Raw genomic sequence first — 19,323 nt, 5'->3', positions numbered from 1 at the left:
GTGTTCCACCTTCACGGAACGGAAGGATGGAGGGCTGCTATTTCCAAAAAAAACCCAACAAAAAAATAAAAACAGGGGTGGGTAAGATTATGGGGTAAGGGTGTGGCCTGCTTGTTACAGCGGTTGCTACCCCTAATTGAGCTGGATGTTCACTTGGATGCAGATACAGCGCTGCTCTCTAAATTGGTGGTGGGCTGGAGGGGAATTAGGGCTGGAGGGTACTAGAAGCCAATAGTAACAGGTGGGAGAGAATAAAAGGGGGAAAAAATGGATAAAGTGCGTAGCTTGCTGGGCAGACTGGATGGGCCGTTTGGTCTTCTTCTGCCGTCATTTCTATGTTTCTATGTATAAATGTTCTAAAATCGTATTTTTAAACAGATTTAAAGCTCCTATCTTTGCCTGAAAGGTGAGGTTTATAATAATATAATCTATGGATATGGTATGACTAACTATTGCTATAGTCCCCATTTAAGTTTTCATTAAAAAGAAAATGTCACCCCTGCTCATATGGATACAGTCTGTATAATTTGGTGTTCTGCGGGCTGCTTCACCTTGTTGAGTGCACTAGGAATGCATTTACAAAATACACACAAGACGAAGGCGGATAAAGTGCAATGTCTTTATTTAGTAGTAAGCATTCTTGTAGAAGTTTGCTGAGAGGCATCAGCTACTGCTAAATTGCAGAATATCTTTATTCTGGCTTTCCTTTTTTAAAAGCATATTATAGTACCAAATCACAATTCAAAGATACATTAACCGTGCACCCTGGAAGCACATAAGTGTTTACAGGACATTAAAAAGTCAAAGTAAAATTGTAATGTTTCCAATTTTAATTCTGAATGCTAAAAGCAAAAATGGTGATAAGACTTGACAGTCCTCTGCAAAGCAAAACTTGTGCTTAAATGGAATGAAAATGTGTATTTAAAATTAATTCTCTCACCCAAAATCTACTACTGCAGCAATTAGACACAACCCCAGCCTCAGTGTATATTAAAGCCTGTGCTTTGATCCCTGTTCAAGAGAAGGTGCTTGTACACAACTTATGCATTATACTAATAATTATCTAAAATGGTATTTTAACTATTTGAAGTGTCTAACTCTGCCTCAAAAGTTGAGGCTTGAAATCACAGCTTGAGTGTAATCAACCGATGTGGCATAGCCACCCATGTCTGTAGTCCGCACCTGTGGTCAAACAGAAAGACATGACATCAGTTCTTATGTTCTTCACTTGCAAATAACAAAATGGGATTTTTATAAACATGTAGCAATTGGGTATTAGAATCACATCTACAGTTGCCAAAACTGTCCTGTTCAGAAAACAGTGTCCTCCATATGCTTTGCATTATCAGAGCAAGCCTTGGGACCAGTAGCACAAGCTAGTCTTCAAAATATTGTTCCATGGCTGTAGTGTTGCTGCCTTATTCTTAGATCTCCTTTAATTTTTGGCCTATTATATTTTACTTTTATACTTTTTCTTTGTAATAAGACATGCACAGTTCACCATAGACACACCTTGTATTTTATTTTTATATTTGTCCTTCCTTGAGTTTACCCGTCAGCTATCAATGATGTCCTCATCTTTTAAAGTAGGGGTGTTGTATTCCAGTTCTCAATGATAGTTCCTGAGACTTATTTGCAGGCCTGTAATACCAGGTCTGTCTGTAATCTTTGACCATTTTGAGCCCTGCTGTATGTACAGTTATATATGTTCATAATGGTGGTTAAGTAGACACAGCTTGCCAGAACTTGTAAGACTTATTTCCTCAGGAATGAAAACAAAACAAACAATTGTTTTTTATGTATTTATTTGCTAATTGAATTATCAAATTTTTTCTTTGCTAGTCCAGTCCAGCAATCATGTATTTAGTACAATATTCTTGGCCAGATCTACTAAAGTGTTTTCTCCCCATTGTGTCTATGGGAAAAATACATAATAAACAAACTCCTAAACGTGGTTCTTCCTTTTGGGATAAGACCAATTCACCTCATTTCTCCTACAATCTGTCCACTTCTCTCTGCCCTCAAACACCAAGCTTCCTTCCAAGAATACTCTCTCTTACACTGACCAGGATTTCCAATTATGCAAAGCCTGGGAGCATCGAGCAAAATTGCTGCTTTTGGAATGGAAGTAATGTACGCATATGAATGAGAGTTTTAATTTTTAGTGGGGGACACTCCTCCATTTCTCTGCTCCATGGTGCAATGACTGTCAATGTGAGTTCCTTCATGTTGGGAGTTAATGGATCCTGATTTAGTTTTTGGTGGGAGGAATAGTGCTGTTTAGGCATTGGAGGTAGTGTCTCAAAATGTTTGTTTTGAACATATCATGACATAAATGAAACTTCATAAGTAAGGGTATGTTGGATACTGTATCGATCTCAAATTTACTACTGGTTCTTGCTTCAATATTTGTGTTGTCTCAAAGAGAGTTTCCTTTTGCAATTAACATGATGTAGCATCACGCATTTTAGTAGCGGAAGTTAAGCACTGCAGACTACGTGCCAACTTCTCATTCTGCTCCTATCTTAATCCTTCTCTATTTATTTTATTTATTTAAGCGTTTTTATATACCGAAATATGTTGGGAACATCATCTCGGTTTACAGTTAACTTAATTTGCCAAGAAGTTTTACAAAGTACAGATAACAATATGTAACAACAGGATACAAGTTATAGTATTGAATAACTGTGTATGAGGGAGGTATTTACAAGGGGGGAGGTGGGTGAAGGGGACGGGTACATAGAGGGGGTTTAGGTGTAGGCATGCTTAAAGAGCCAGGTCTTGAGGTTCTGTTTGAATCTTTTTGGGCAAGGCTCCTGGCGAAGACTGGGAGGCATCTTGTTCCAAAGGGTGGGACTGGCAATGGAGAGGGCACGTTCTTTGGAAGACTTAAGCTTTGTCATTTTAGAGGAGGGACTGCGTAGCGTGGCATGGTATTGTGAGCTGATGGGTCTGTTGGCGGTACGGAGTTGGAGGTGTTCTTTGAACCAGGGCATGTCATGGTTGTAGATAGCTTTATGCATGATGGTTAGGGATTTGTATATGATCCGGGCGTTGATGGGCAACCAGTGTAGGTGTTAGACTAAAAGTCAATCAAGCCCAGCATCCTGCCTCTGAGTGACAAGCCAGGTCATAAGTAGCTGGTAGAACCTCAAGAGCAGATCCATTCTTTGTTACTCACTCCCAGGGATAAGCAGTGGTTTTCCTGAGTCCACCTGTCTAATCATGGTTTATGAACTTTTCCATTCAGTTTCCTATATTAATCATGGAGCCCTTTCTAAAAAGTAGCATTACATTAGCTACCTTCCAGGCTTCAAGCATTGTGGCTGTTTTTCACGATTGGTTACATAATACAAGTGTTGGAAGTCTTAAGCTGGGAGGCAGTTATTTAGTGACTTGCTACTATATGTGCCTGTCTGCGCTCAGACTCTCTTGGATCGCCATTAATCTGATCCTAGACAGGGCTCTCAGAGGACTGATCATCCCCCTTCCTAATTGAAGGGGAGCTGATTGGGTATGCAGGTCTCCAAAGCAGCTGTTAAAAAAGCACATAGAGCACCTAGAATTCATATAGTTCAGCAAGTTATAACTTTCCCTGGTTGCTCCCAAATCTCCAAGGGAACTGTCTAGTGCTACCCATCTTCTGCTACTTACCATATATACTCATCTATAAGTTGAGAAATTTATGCTGAAAAGTAGGCCTAAAAAAGCCAGGTCGACTTATACAGGTATACTAGCCGTCCATACTAAAAGATTCCCTTGATATGTGCGTGCATACGTGCCAACCATTGAAATGGAGTGGAGTTAGCCGCATAAGTTAAGAGGCTAGCTCCAATATTAGCAGTTAGCCACTTAACTTATGTGGCTATCTTTCGACGTTCCACTGACCTGTGATGTTTTTCAATATGGACATGGTTTTTCTTGAATTCTTATCCTCCTGACAGACTGCTCATTTTAAACCGCAACTTATATCCGGGTCAATGCAGTTCAATGGATTTTGGTCTCAAAATTGCCTATTGACTTATACATGAGATCGACTTATACAGGAGTATATGCAATATCACACACACTAAGAGGAAGTCACAAAGGGTTAGTAATATGGGTCAACAAGGTACACATTTTCGAACATGAAATCCAGGTCTCAGTTAAAATAATTTTTCCCATGCTCTTTCCAATATGCTAAGCAGGAGGCCGCCCAGTACCCATTTTTCATGAGCCTCCAAACAGTGCTGGCACAAGTTAAAAGGCACTCCTGCCTGAGATGCCTGCAGATGCCAGACACTGCAAAGAGAAATGCGCTTAGGCTTCTTAAGCATAAGAGCCATAATGACCAACAGTGCGCTTGAGCAGCGGCTGGAGGTGTTCATTTAGCTGTTTTTTTTTTAACATCAAAAAACACTAGGCATCCAACCTAGGTGTCCAAAAATTAGGCATACAACACTTGGATGTCTTAAAAATAAGCACCATAAAAACAATTTAAGTGCACAATGTAACTTGTGTGCACAGGTAAGCATGCGGCCACTTAAGGTGCCGCTTAACTTAGATGCACGTAATACAAAGCCCAACTAGGCATCCAAAAACTGAACACACAGTCAGATGCACACACCGAATTGACAATCCTGTAGAGAGCAGCCTAAGAAAGTGCACAAAATGCCATTGCAGCCTACCATGGGGTGTGTGGCGAAAAAGTCTGAGTGGGACCTAGTCAACAGAGGTTGCTCAACCTACCAGGCTGCCCACTACCCTCAACCTCCCACAGAGCAGGGCAAAAGTCAGAATGGTGTGCCAAGCACGGAGACCGGGAGAAAAGGCAAAAGCCCTATGCTGCAAAAGCCTCCTTTTACATCTCTGTAAATATATATATATATATATATATATATATATTTTTTTTTTAAACTTACCTGGCTGAGTACAGAGATGGTCTCGGCTGCAGAGGGAGAGGGCATATGCTGTCACCATCATGCTTGGCTTCCCGCACCACTGCTTTTCAGTTGCTTAAGCAGGTAAGTCCACGCCGGCTGAAAAAAATAGCTACTGGACCAAGGCACTCATCTGAGGGACCATGGAAATCACCTCCGGAATCCTCAACTGGGGGAGGAACCTTTTGGTATCACCGCAGGGGAAATGTAATATCCTTAATTCTCCTTTTTCAAAATAAAGCAATTCCGAGTAGGGAGATCCACATCCACCATCTGCTGGAGACTGAGAATACTGGCAGGCTGATGTCACTGCAGGGGTATAGACATTGTGACATCAGTTTGCGCCATCTTCATCTTCTGGTAGAGGTGCATAACCCACCTGTTCTGGATTCAGCTGACTGGATGCTAAGAAATTCAACATTAACCTTGTTCTTGTCTGCTGCTGAAGGTCATGCTCTAAGGCAGGGTTACCGTTTGGGAATAGCTAGGTCCACCTTTTTTCATTCTGAGCACTGACTGGGCAGAGCCATGTTGCTCTCAACTGGGAGAGAGGGGAGGCCCATGCTATCTGGATGGAACCAGATTTCTAACCAACATTCTTAATCTTATTCTGAATTATAGTTTTGCACTGTTCCACTTTGGGTAGCATTTCCCCAAAACCAGTTACATATATATTAAGTAAGTCCAATAAAAAGTCACCTCCAACTAGTTGACCTTTATTTCTATATACATGTGAGCTAACAATGCAATTGCATTACTTTATTTAGAAAAGAGTTTGCTTTCCTCTGGCAGACTTACCTTCAGGATGGTTGCTGGTAGTAAAGGCTTCAGCATTTCTGAGAAATGTAGATGCTTTGCTTGCAAGATAGATGGGATCTAAATATCCTCCAGCATGGGTACCAAACTAGATTTTGGTTAGCCTAAGTTTGTTCACACTTTTTACAAAATTCGAAGTAACCCAGAGAAAGTGGCAGTCCTTGGTTAGACTGTTTAACAGTTATTGCAGAAAAAAAAGCAATATCCACAATGCTTACATAAAAAAAAATATCAAACTACACATTCAGTCTATTTCAGTGCAACAAAAAAATGGTTTTCAACTGCTATGGGACAAATCTGAATGAATTTTTTCATTACCAAAAATTTCAAGATGGAGACTTTGTCAGCCCTCAGGGCTATTGCTAGGTGCAGCACAAATGGCTCATGCTTTCACTCTATTTGACAGTGTCCTAAATCTACACCAGACTCTTCTGCTTCTCTCTTCCACCACCAGAATTCCAAACCTGTTCCTCCTGCCTTTTAGGACCTCTGTCTCTCTTCCTTACCTCCCTCCTCTGTGACCCAGTACTTCTAATCTAATCCTCCTCCCTTCTGAGTGGTTCAAAAATTTCACCTGTGAACCACATGGGAAGAGGGGATTAGAAGTGGCAGGCCAAGGAGGCGGAGGTGAAGGAAAGAGATCTTGGAAGGCAGGAGGAACAATTCAAAGCTCCATTTCCTAGCATGTAGCAGATGGACTCAGAAACATATAGAAACATAGAAATGACGGCAGAAGAAGACCAACGGCCCATCCTGTCTGCCCAGCAAGCTTTCGCACTTTTTTTTTTCTCATACTTATCTGTTACTCTTGGCCCTTAGTAACCTTTTTGGTTCTGTTTCCCTTCCCCCCTCCATAATGTAGAGAGCAGTGTTGGAACTCCATCTAAGTGAAATATCTAGCTTAATTAGTTAGGGATAGTAACCGCAGCAATAAGCAACACCCATGCTTGTTTACCCCGACTATCGTGCCGATACAGTAAACAGCGCGCACAGGTCACTCTCCTGTGCGCGCGATTCAGTAACTTAATTTATTTAAATTAGGGCCTGCGGTAAAAAGAGGCGCTAGGGACACTAGCGCGTCCCTAGCGCCTCTTTTTTGATGGAAGCGTGGCTGTCAGCGAGTTTGTCAGGCGACACTCAATTTTGCCGGCGTCAGTTCTCAAACCCGCTGACAGCCATGGGTTCGGAAACTGGATGCCGACAAAATTGAGCATCCGGTTTTCAACCCGTGAGCCGCGGGCCCATTTTAAATTTTTATTTTTTTAAATTTTTAACTTTTTTTTTTTTTTTTTTTTAACTTTTGGGGCCTCAGACTTAATATCACTATGATATTAAGTCGGAGGGTGCACAGAAAAGCAGTTTTTACTGCTTTTCTGTGCACTTCCCCAGTACCGGCAGAAATTAACGCCTACCTTTGGGTATGCGCTAATTTCATAAATTAAAATGTGCGGCTTGGCTGCACATTTTACTTACTGTATCGTGCGGGAATGACTAATAGGGCCATCAACATGCATTTGCATGTTGCGGGCGCTATTAGTCTCGGGGGGGGGGGGGGGGGGGGGTTGGACGCGCGTTTTCGACTTGCTATTACCCCTTACTGAATAAGGAGTAAAGGTAGCGCGTCGAAAATGCTGTATTGGCCTGTATGTAATTCAGGACCAATGGGTATAGTGTGCTCCTGATAGCAGTTGGAGACGGAGTCATATTTCAATCTGACGTCAGCCCTAGTACATATATCCCTGCAGGAAGCCATGCTCCTCAGTATTTCTCTGTCTCCATAGCAGTTTGGGACTCTATACACGCATGCAGTGTTAGAATATTCTATCCAAAGAAATCCAAAACGAAGAAGAAATCTTACCTTTACAGACAAGCCCCGCTCTCCTGCGGTGATACCTACGGTTCCCTCCCCCAGTTGAGAATTCCTGAGGTGATTTCCGCGATCACTCAGAGGTAAGCCTCGGTCCGGTAGCCAGCCCTCGCCATGGACTTAGCCCCTCTCAACGGGTGCGGCTGAGAGGCAGCGGGTGCAACTTTGAGCGCGGCGGTGAAGGTACCTTTCCCTCTCCCCCCGCAGCCGGAGACCGCCCGGAACTAGACTGGGAAACGCCGAGACAAGGTAAGGTAGAAAACTTCCTAAAAGTCTCTGGTCTCCGAGGTTCGAAGAGCCGCACAGATTGCTAGCTGGCGTCAATGCTACCAGGTTGATCAGCCCTACCCGGGCTAGACCCAGGTCCGATATGAGGGTCCTCCCACGTGGAGACCCTCCGAGATGGTCGCCATATTGCTCGCGTGGTCGCCGTCGCCATTTTCGCTTGATCAGTCTTGTCTGCCGATTCGATCCGTGCGCACAAAATCACTTGTGCGCACACCGGCGTGCGCATAAGTGCCGTGCATACAGCGATGCGCATGAGGGCGCCGGGCGCATAAGTAAACCCCGTGCGCACAGCGGCGCACGCATCTTATTGAGTGCGCATCCGACCTATGTGCACAACTTCGGCGCACCCAGAGCGCATAACCAAGCCTCCCAGCGTACGCTTGAACACACTGCAATCCTACGTGCACAAACCATGGCACCACCGGACAAGAAGCTCAAGGCTCAGGTCCTCTGCCCAGCATGCCACAGTAGAGCCGTGCAGCACAAAGAGGCCACGGCCCTGTGTCTACAGTGCAAGGAGGCCCTGGGTGAACCAGGTCAGGATCCTCCCCAACTGGTACTGGGATCCGGATCCACCAACAGTACACTGTACCTCGCTACCCCCAACGGGAGCCCCCCTCAAACGGGGCCTCCCAGAGACGCAGCGCCCCTCAATTTAGACCCAGCATCCTTCTCCTGGGTAGAATTCTTCAAAGGACTACATACCTTTGTCCACATGCAACCGGCACCCCCGATGACACAATCACAGACTCCCCCCCAGAGGACACTAACATCCCGGGACCCTCTAAACCCAGAGAAGTGCCTCTCCCGCCCAAAAGCCCCAACTTTGGGGACCCGGACACCTTGGATGAGGATCAAGACTCCCTGGAGGAAGGGGAAATCCCTCCAGGAACGTAACCTTACCGAACCACGAGGTGGTTCTTCACCAAAGACGAACTTTCAGACCTAGTGGCACACAGCTTGAAAGAGCTCGCTATCCCAGGCACAAGTGCCACAGGGGAACCTAAGACGAACCCCCTCCTAGAGGAATCCCGTCAGACCTCCCGACATTTCCCATTGCTGCAAGCCGTCCAACAGCTGATTGACCTGGAATGGGAGGCTCCGGAGGCCACTTTCAAAGGGGGACAGACACTGGCAGCCATGTACCCTCTGGACCCCGCTGCCAAAGACCTCCTGGCATTCCCCAAAGTGGATGCCATGATCTGCGCGGTCTCAAAGCGCACTACCATCCCAGTAGAGGGAGAAGCGGCACTCAAGGATGCCCAGAACAGACGTCTGGAGTCCATCCTCAAACAGTCATTCGATGTCTCAGCCATGTCGCTACAGATCGCGGCCTGCTGTGCCGTGGTGACATGCGCCTGCTTATCAAAGACCAGGAATGCCACCATACCCATCGAAGCACTAGAACCAGCAGTATCATTCCTCACGGATGCGACCTTCGACCTGGTGCACACCGCAGTCAGAGGCATTTCGTCCGTTGTTGCAGCTAGAAGACAACTCTGGCTCCAATGCTGGTCAGCCGATGCGACGTCCAAGACGAGAATCACGAGAATGCCCTTTAAGGGAACCCTCCTGTTCGGAAGCGAACTGGAGAAGTTAGCCAATAAATGGAGCAAATCCCCAGTACCGCGGCTACCGGAGGACAAGAACAAGAGAAGCCAGTGCCCCTCCCCCTGAACATCTAAGGGCAGGTGATCTCAGCACTTCAAATCGTACAGAAGTACATATCAAGCATCTCACCCCGCAGGCGAGATGCTTGTTGTGTTTGTTCCTTTCGGAACAAACACAACAAAAGGGGAGCCGGCACTGGTCTAGGCCCCAGCCACACCCCGCAATGAAGATCAGCCGACCCATCCACAGGAAGAAGCCATAGGGGGCAGGCTTGCCCTTTTCTACCAAAAATGGGTCGAGATAACTTCGGACAAGTGGGTCCTAACCATCATTCGAAAGGGATATTATTTGGACTTCCACAACATCCCTCCGGACAAGTTTGTGAAATCTCCCTGCCATGACCCTTTCAAGAGGACGGCAGTGGAATCCACACTGACCAAATTGCTAGACTTAAAAGCCATAACGCTAGTGCCCACGCAACAACAAAATATTGGGCACTATTCCATCTATTTTATCGTTCCCAAGAAAGAGGGTACGTTCCGGCCCATCCTGGACCTCAAGTCCGTCAACCGCCACTTGAGGGTCCCTTGCTTCTGCATGAAAACTCTATGCTCGGTCATAAGGGCGATACAACTGGGAGAATTCCTGACATCCCTGGATCTGTCAGAAGCCTACCTGCACATCCCGGTCCATCACGAGCACCAGCGCTTCCTATGCTTCGTGATCCTGGGTCACTACTATCAGTTCTGGGCACTACCCTTCGGGCTAGCCACAGGACCCCGAATGATCAACAAAATCATGGGCGTAGTGGCGGCGACACTGAAGAAAGAAGGAATCCTCGTACACCCATATCTGGACGATTGGCTGATCAGTGCAAAATCCCCAGAGGAAAGTCATCAGGCGACCACCAGCGTCAAAACTCTATTGGAGAACCTCGTGTGGGTAGTCAACACAAACAAGAGCTGTCTCTGGAATACCTGGGAGTCCGGTTCAACACCAGACATGACAAGGTCATTCTACGAGGAGAACAAAACTGATGAATCAATTGTGAAACCTGTTAAGCAGTCTTCGCCCCAAGGTGTGGGACTACCTCCAAGTCCTCGGTCTCATGACCTCTACACTGGAAGTGGTTCCATGGGCAAGAGCTCACATGCGACCCCCTACAGCGTGCCCTACTCTCACGATGGAACCAGACGTCCCAGAACTACTCCATTCGCCTCCAGCTCCCGGAGGAAGTTCGAATCCAGCTACAATGGTGGTTACAAGAAGACCATCTAAGCAAGGGAGTATGGTATCCCCACCGACCTGGATCCTGCTCACCACGGATGCGAGCCTACGAGGGTGGGGAGCCTATTGCCAGGAGCTGACCACCCAATGGTAATGGGACAAAGAAGAGTCGGGATGGAACATCAACCGGCTGGAAGCACGGGCAGTCAGGCTAGCCTGCCTAAGGTTCAGGCACAGACTACGGGGCAAATCGGTCAGAGTCATGTCTGACAACGCCACAACAGTTGCCTACATCAACCGCCAGGGAGGAACCAGAAGCCAACATGTGTCCCTGGAAATAAACCCCCTATTGGCGTGGGTGGAATCCAACCTGCAAGAGATCTCAGCCGCCCACATTGCGGGAAAAGACGTCGTTGCGAATTACCTCAGCAGAGAAAGTCTAGACCCAGGGGAATGGAGGCTGTCAGCCACAGCCTTCAAATTGATAATAAACCGCTGGAGAACACCAGCCATGGACCTCCTGACAATCCGATCCAATGCCCAAGTTCCCAACTTCTTCAGTCACAGACAGGAACCACAATCCCAAAAAAATCGATGCCCTTGTACAGACCTGACTACAGGAAATCCTGCTATACGCCTTCCCCCCGTGGCCTCTAGTGGGTGGGATCATCCGCAAGATAGGACACTACAGGGGACCAGTACTTCTAGTGGCCCCGGACTGGCCAAGAAGGCCAGGTTACGCAGACATGCGAAGACTACTGACAGGGAGCCCTCTCCCTCTACCTCCACACAGGGATCTGCTCCAACAAGGCCCGATCCTCCACGAAGACCCAACTCTATTCTCTCTTACAGTCTGGCCATTGAGAGGACACGCCTGAAGAAGAGCAGACACTCGGGAGCGGTGATTGACACTCTGCTCCGAGCAAGCAAGCTCTCCACATCTCTAAACTACATAAGAATATGGAGAATATTCGAAGCCTGGTGTGAAGATCGCGACATCCTCAAGCAGACAGCCAAAATTCCCACGATACTGGAATTCCTGCAGAACGGCTTACAGAAGGGGTTATCTCTCAACTCCATCAAGGTGCAGGTGGCTGCCTTGGCCTCCTACAGAGCCAAGGTGGAGGGCGGCAGCCTACCCTCTCACCCTGACGTCTCCCACTTCCTGAAAGGGGTCAAACAATCCGACCACCCCTAAAAGTGGCCGGTACCCTTATGGAATCTCAATCTAGTCCTAGACTTCCTAGCAGGAGTCTCCTTCAGACCCACCCGTGGGGTCTGTCCCTCTGACTACTAACACTGAAGACTGCATTTCTAGTGGCAGTCTGTTTGGCCTGTTGCATCTCCGAGCTTCAAGCACTGTCCAGCTGAGAACCATTCCTCAGGTTCACACCGGGATCCATACAGCTATGCACAGTCTCCTCCTTCCTCCCAAAAGTGGTTTCTCACTTCCATCTAAACCAAACCATCTCGCTGCCAGCGCCAGACGAGCATAAGGACTCGGAAGAATCTCACCGCCTTCGCCATCTTAACGTCGGCAGACTCCTAGTCCGATACCTGGAAAGATCGGAATCCGTACGAAAGACGGACCACCTATTCGTCCTTCACAGCGGGAAGCAACAAGGGGGAAGCGGCCTCACGGGCAACCATAGCCTGCCGGATCAAAGACGTTATCAAGGCTGCCTACGTAGAGGCTGGCAAGCTTCCACCTCTACAAGTCAAGGCCCATTCCACTAGAGCCCAGGCAGTGTCCTGGGCGGAAACCAAGATGCTGTCACCTGCCGAGATCTGTTGGGTGGTGACATGGTCCTCGATTCACACCTTCTCTAGGTTCTACCGCCTGGATGTTCAGGCTCGGGAGGACACAGCATTCGCAAGGGCAGTACTAAGTGGGCCACGGGCAGCCTCCCACCCGGTTCGGGAGTAGCTTTTGTACATCCCATTGGTCCTGAGTCCATCTGCTACATGCTAGGAAATGGAGAAATTACTTACCTGATAATTTCGTTTTCCTTAGTGTAGACAGATGGACTCAGCATCCCGCCCACGGCTGCCGACAAACACGGAAACCTTGGGTGACAATCCCCGAGAGCAAGGCAAACACGGGTAAGCCAAGCTTCCCTCCAATTAAGACACCCATACCTACCGGGTATTGGCGTTTCTTGCTTGAGTACACTGGCGGTCTCCAGCTATAACCACATCAACCAGTTCAAGTTAATCACGTTAACCAAGTTATTCAAGTTAATCAAAGTTAACCAAGTTAATCAAGTTATTCAGTCACACATATATCCACAATTGCTTTTCGAAGAGAATTTTTATTTTTTATTTATTTATTAGCTTTTATATACCGACATTCGTGGGTACATCATGCCGGTTTACAATATAACTGAAGGAGGAAAATACAAAAAAACAGGGTGGGGGGAGGAGTGTAGCTAGGAAGAGAGAAGGCGCGAGAGAAGAGAGGGGAAAAGAGGAAGAGGAGAATAGGAACAGTACCTGATGGAAAAACAACCAAAGAACATATGTAACATTGCAAATTATACACTCAAAAAGGGACTGTGTATAAACCTTATACACTATATATAAATTATACACTCCAAAAAGCACTATATACAACAAAATACATTATCTTTAACTAGTACATTCAGAAGACACTATATATGACATTACAAATTATACATTCTGAAAGGCAACTATATATAGTCTAGCAGGGGTTGCTATTGGGAAGGTAGGGTTTAAGGACAGGGGAAAGGGGTATATAAAGGGGTTTAAAGGGGGTATATAAGGAGGTGCAGAGATATGAGAGACAAATCAGAATACAATTAAAGGAATAAAGGGGAAGGCTATAAGTACGGTAATGACAAGGCTCTTTCTCTAAAGGAGTAGAGGTAGCAGGGAGACTACTTAGGATCAGAGTCAGGGTAGGCCATTTTAAAGAGCCATGTTTTAACCCCTGTTTTGAATTTCCAAATGCATGGTTCTAGTCGGAGCTCAAGTGGCAAAGTGTTCCAGAGGGAGGGGCCTGCAATGGATAGGGCTCTTTCTCTGGTGGAAGTGTGGTGAGCACATTTAAGGGAAGGGGTGTAGAGGGTTCCTGAAAGTGTGGTTCTAGTAGGACGATTGGAGAAGCGGACTCGAAGAGCATCCTCAAGCCAGGAGTAATTGTGGTTGTGCAGGGAGTTGTATAATAGTGAGGGTTTTGTATCTGATGCAGGAGGAGATGGGAAGCCAATGGAGTTCCTTAGAATAGGGGTGATGTGGTCGGTGTTACGTGCATTTGTAAGGATTCTTGTCATAGCATTCTGTAACATTTGCAGGGGTTCTAATAGTAGAGTAGGGGAGGCCTAGAAGTAAGGAATTGCAGTAATCCATTTTTGATAGCATTGCAGCTTGCAGGACTGTGAAGAAGTCTTGCGAGTGGAGCAAAGGTTGTCACCAGGACAAGAAATATCCACCAATCTTTTGTGGACATCATCGCGAAGGCTACTGGCTTTCAACCAAATGAGGCTGAGGAGAAACGAGCAGTGATATCAAATGCCTTGTAGACAAAATGAATAAATAGCGTATACATTCTTCAGCATTTAAAATTGGTTGAGGATATGCAATGCCAGTTTCTCTGGCCGAAAGAAAACATTTCACTTTTTGTATACAATCATTAAGTATTGTGCCATGAAGAATTGATGGTAGAAATCTTTATATTTAGCATGGAGCATTGGAACATCTTTTTGCAAAAACTGTCTAGGAGCCTAGGATCCTTCCCTAGCTGCATATTTGGCTATATTCCTGTTTTCTTCACTTTCTTTAAAGTTGATTTACCATCACTGATTGACAGGGTACCTATACAATTCCAAACACTGGAGATTTTTGCACTCTGTATTTAAGGTCAAGTTTCCTTGTTACTGGCTAACGAGATTTTCCCACATTCTCATTTGTAATTCTTTCAGGATTTGATGGTTCTGAAGAGCTGCTGGCTCTGCTGGTGTTTCCAGTATATGGAGGAGACCCAAAACATTTGTGCAAGGGTATTTGCTCTTACAGACATTTACTCCTAGAGCTTTCCCCAACTTGGCCAGAAATCTTGAATAGGTGAGATCTTCTGGGGCAGAGAAGTTTTCTGGAAGTCCAGGAGAAGGACTGGAGGGTATCCTTGATGAATCAAGAGCCCAGAGGTGAAGGAATGCTAATCCAGGACTCTAATTATGAGAATGGCAACTGAGGAAGGGTCTTCTATCACTTTGGAGGAGTATATTCTTGGTGGACCTCCTATGAATGGCTAGAATTCGCTCCAAGTGAAAGCTGGCTAGAACCCCCCCCCCCCCCCTTATGACAGCTCTAACAGTGTATCCGTATAAACTGGATATGGTGGGAATCCTCCTCATGGAAGTAAAGTTGACATTCTGGAAAGGAGAGGTTGAACAGTATCTTTCTTAGCTGCTAAGGAGAGGTTGAACAGTATCTTTCTTAGCTGCTACAGAAGTAAAGAAATCCTTAACTAACTCTGCTACTTGGTCACGTGCTTGAAGTGCCCGCTAACCTGACATAGGTGGTGGAACATCCTCTTCAGCAACTAAGACCTGAACATCTTCTGGACTCTGTAAAATTTGAGTTGGAGGTTAGTTAGAAATGAGAGACACCAGAGAACAAATGGGAGTTAGTGTTTCAATTCATAGTCCTTGATCCAGTAATTTCTTGGGTGAGATTGTTCTGGTAATTGGTGGAGGCAAAAAAATCATATCCTTCTCTGCTCCAGTTAACAGACTGGTCTGATCTACATACAATTATGTGGGAAATACTGTTTCCTCTAAGCTTGCACGTATGTGGCTGTGCACAGCTTTTACACCCCATTGCTGCTGTGTCATAGATAAGCCTGCTGTTGTTTGAGTCTTGTGATAGGGCTGGTATGGTATGGCAAGGTTCTTGGTATTTTTTTTTTTGCAGGAGTTTGTGTTACTTCTCAAAGTGGCAATAAAGAGTTTGCAATTACTGAGATGAGTGTGTGAGTGGAAGAGGAGAATTGAGTGAGTATGCATGTACATGAGAGTCTGAGGCGTGAATGAAAAGAATGAGAGTGTTTGTGTATTTGAGCATGTATATGTGAGTGTATGAGATTGAATATTCAAATGTATTAATGTGTGTGTGTGTGTGTGTGTGTGTGTGTGTATGTGAGAAAGTTTGTGTGCATGCTGCTACCAATATTCCTTCTAAGGATTGGGTTGCTGTGAGCATCAAAGAAAATAGTGTGACAGGGTAATGAAGCAAAAAATGTTTGCTCACAGCAACCCAATCCTTAAGAGGGAACATTGGTGGGAAGATGTGAAGCACAATGTCAATGCTTCTAAAAGTAAAGGCACTGGGGAACAAAGTTCCAAAGCTTGGAGCATGGAAGAGATTTGCTTTGGGGCTGATAGAGGCTTTTGCTTCAATGGCACCAATGAAGTCTTATGCTTCATCGATACTGTTGGTGCCGATGGTATTGGTATCCCTCCAGTGCACCCTGGGTCAACAGTGCTGGTACAATCAAGCAATTATGCTTTTTGAATGCAGTGTGCTCCAAGTGTTTTGTGGAATGGTGCCGTTTTTTCTCTGATGTATGCCAATTAAGTTTACTCAACCTTGAGGATTCGGCCTGCTCTACTAATATGGGAGATAATTTGGAGGAGCTCTTGTTCAACTCCCTTCTCAGTGACACAGACAATGCTGCGCTTCGGGATGAGGACTGACTATGGCTTCTATGAGCCTTATGCAGTTCCTCCATTTTGTAGGTCCTTGCTTTCTGCCTATATCCATAACAATTAGCCTGCATACATTGCATCAATTATCCTGGTTCCAGTCAGGACCCGGACAAAGATAGAAAAGCTCATGAACATCTTTAATAGGCATTTTCTGCCACAAAATTATTCTTTAAACACCCTTACTATGTTTTCTTTCTTTCCTGACATTGTGAGGAAGAATTTTTTTTTTAAGGTAGTAGTGAAAAATGCTGTTTTGGGGGGCTGCTGGCAGTGACACAACTTTCTAGATAGCACACTTGAGTTATAAACAAGAAAGAGGGATAAACAGAAGTTCCCATCCATGCTGGTGGTTGGATGAAAAAAAGACCAAGAGAGCTCATGAGGCAATGCCCGAGCAGAAATTCCTGCATATGGTCAGTAAAGCAAAAGCTTTATTAGCTTAGAGAGGTCCATTTGGTGCCACCTGATCACATCACCCCATGTCAAGGCTAATTCAGCCCTACTTATTGACAGAAAAATAAGAATATCACCAGATGCCTAGGAGGACAAGAACTTGATGCTTTTGACCAGCCAATCTTCCAAGCATGAAAACATGTAAATTTTCAGTTTGTATAGAAATGCCACAACAGCTAGACATTTTATGAAAATTTGTGATGCAGATTCTATGCCAAAGGGTAGTATATGGTATTGGAAATGTTTACCTATTATGAATTTACTTCTTGTGACTTGGAAGTGTAAGTGTGTGTGTGAGAGAGAGAGAGAGACTCCTGAAAATCCACATGACACAGCCAGTCTCTGTTGCGCATGGGCCTGCTCACCTCTCTGGTTCCACGGCAGGTCCCGGGTCGGCCTCCCTAGTGGCAGCTGCGAGCTCTTCCAGGCTTTGGCGTCCCGCGGTGGCGGTCGCCGGCCTTCCATTGCGCACCAGGCCTGACATCAGAGTTCGGTGTGTTCCATGACGTTGGCCATGCCCCTACATGCACATGCACGGACCGCCCAGCTCCTGTAGGGCCAGGGGCGGGTCTTAGCTCCGTGGCACGCCCTGATTGATTGCCTGATATAAGGAAGTCCCTGCCTGCACTTCCTTGCCTTGGCAATTGGGTTAGTATTGTGCTAGATTGTCACTGCATTCTGAGTCTTGTTCCTGCATCCTTCCGTTCCAGTGTCCTCTTGTTCCTGTGTTCGTCTGTCGTCTCCCCAGGTAGTACCACCGGACTGTCTTACTGGTACTGACCTCGGCTTGTTCCTTGACCCTCATCTGCCTGCTTTTTGACCTCAGTTTGCTCCTTGACTACTCTGCCTGCCTTCTGACCTCGGCCTGCCTGTGACCTCGTCTGACCTCCGGAACCTGACCTCTGCTTTGTTGACCACTCCTCAGACTGATTCCTGGATTCTGACCTCTGCCTGATTGACTACATCTCCTGATTCTGGCTCTGTCCCTAGCCTTGTCATCTCCTATGCTGTTCTGGTCCTCCTTGCTCCATCTGACCTCCAGTCTCGAACCTGATCACGCTCCTCTCCTGTCTGTGGGCACGCCTGTCTATCATCTCTCCAGGAGACCCTGCAAGGCCCATCTAAGTCCAAGCGGCCCGGGTTCCTACGGGCTCCACCCGGGGGGACCACGGGCTTCCAGTGGTGAAGCTCATCCTAGCCTCTGTCTCCTCCAGTGCTCCGCCCCCTGGGGGGCAGGTGCTTCCTGGTCCCTACCAGGGAGCCGTTCTCCACTGCTCCAGGACAAGGGTCCACCCCCGAGAGCAACAGTCTCCTTTGCTCAGGAAGGGAATTATTCAGCCTAAGGTAATCATCTTCAACTTAACTTTTTTTTTTTTTTCCAGTAATTTGTTCAAGACCTTTAGATGAGGAGTTGCCAGTTCTGGTCTTTGAGAGTCACAAACAGGCCAGGTTTTCAAGATATCCACATGAATACGCATGAGACTGAGTTGCATGCTCTGCTTCCATTGTATGCAAATCTATGTCATGCACATTCATCATGGATATCCTGAAAACCTGGCCTGCTTGTGGCTCTCAAGGACTGGAGTTGGCCACCCCTGACTTAGATCTAGGATGGGACAGTATCCTCCAGTTTTTACTTGAAGTAAAATCCCCATTTTCTCATCTGTGACAAGACAGATTCGACTGTTCTGGTCTTCAGGAAGGAGACTTCCAACTTGACTAGGTCCTAGTGTTGAGTAATCTTTACTGCTCTTCTGTGTGGGTGATTTGTAGGGATTTCTAATAGATATAATCTATAGCTATCTCTTCCTATCCAGATACTCAGCTGTCTGACTGGAGCCATGGCTCTCTGCTCTGGATTCAGTCAAAAACACATCTCTACTTTTGACTGGATGGCTGTATGGAGCTCAAAGTTTCTTTGCATATGACAGTGAGGCCTGAATCCCTATTGTCTGGGTAGGTGAGGTCTGGGAAGCATTTCTTCTGAGAAAAAAATGCTTCCTAGATGAACCACTTCAGAAAATCTGAGGTGTGTGTAGTGGTTTGGAAGTGGAGGTTGATAGATGACTACAGTAGATTACAGTATGCTTCAGACCCTTTCATATGTTCCACTGTTTTCTTGACCTTAACTTCATAGATTACCACCACTGCATGACACGACGCAAGCCTTTCTTGCATGACTTCCCTGAAACTTAAGGCCTACAGCCATGACCTCTTGTAGGCCTCAATAGCTATGCGGTGATTCTTGATGCCATTTCAAAAATAGCATAGGTCAAGTGGACCAGATGCTTTCGGCATGCCTCACCAGTTTCCAAAAGGTTATAGAATTGCAACTGTTTCTCCTGAGCCACTTCTAAGATTGTGTGCAAATACTGCATCATGTTTAACTAATAGGATTCTATGTGGGAACAGA

General features: G+C 46.0%; 1 protein-coding gene across 1 annotated transcript in view; it reads right to left on the bottom strand.

Moving 5' to 3' along the window:
* Positions 1–605: 605 nt before the first annotated feature.
* IDH3B (isocitrate dehydrogenase (NAD(+)) 3 beta) overlaps positions 606–19,323 on the bottom strand; it is a 105,956-nt gene continuing 87,238 nt past the window's right edge. Inside the window, exon 12 of the mRNA XM_029595177.1 lies at positions 606–1,182. Coding sequence (XP_029451037.1) covers positions 1,105–1,182 — 78 coding nt within the window. The 3' untranslated portion in view covers positions 606–1,104. The remainder of the gene's footprint in view (positions 1,183–19,323) is intronic.

The sequence above is a fragment of the Rhinatrema bivittatum genome, chromosome 1 (genome assembly GCF_901001135.1).
Source record: "Rhinatrema bivittatum chromosome 1, aRhiBiv1.1, whole genome shotgun sequence".
Classification (NCBI taxonomy): Eukaryota; Metazoa; Chordata; class Amphibia; order Gymnophiona; family Rhinatrematidae; genus Rhinatrema; species Rhinatrema bivittatum.
Note: the sequence above shows the minus strand (reverse complement) of the source record. Positions and strands in the feature narration are given on the sequence as shown.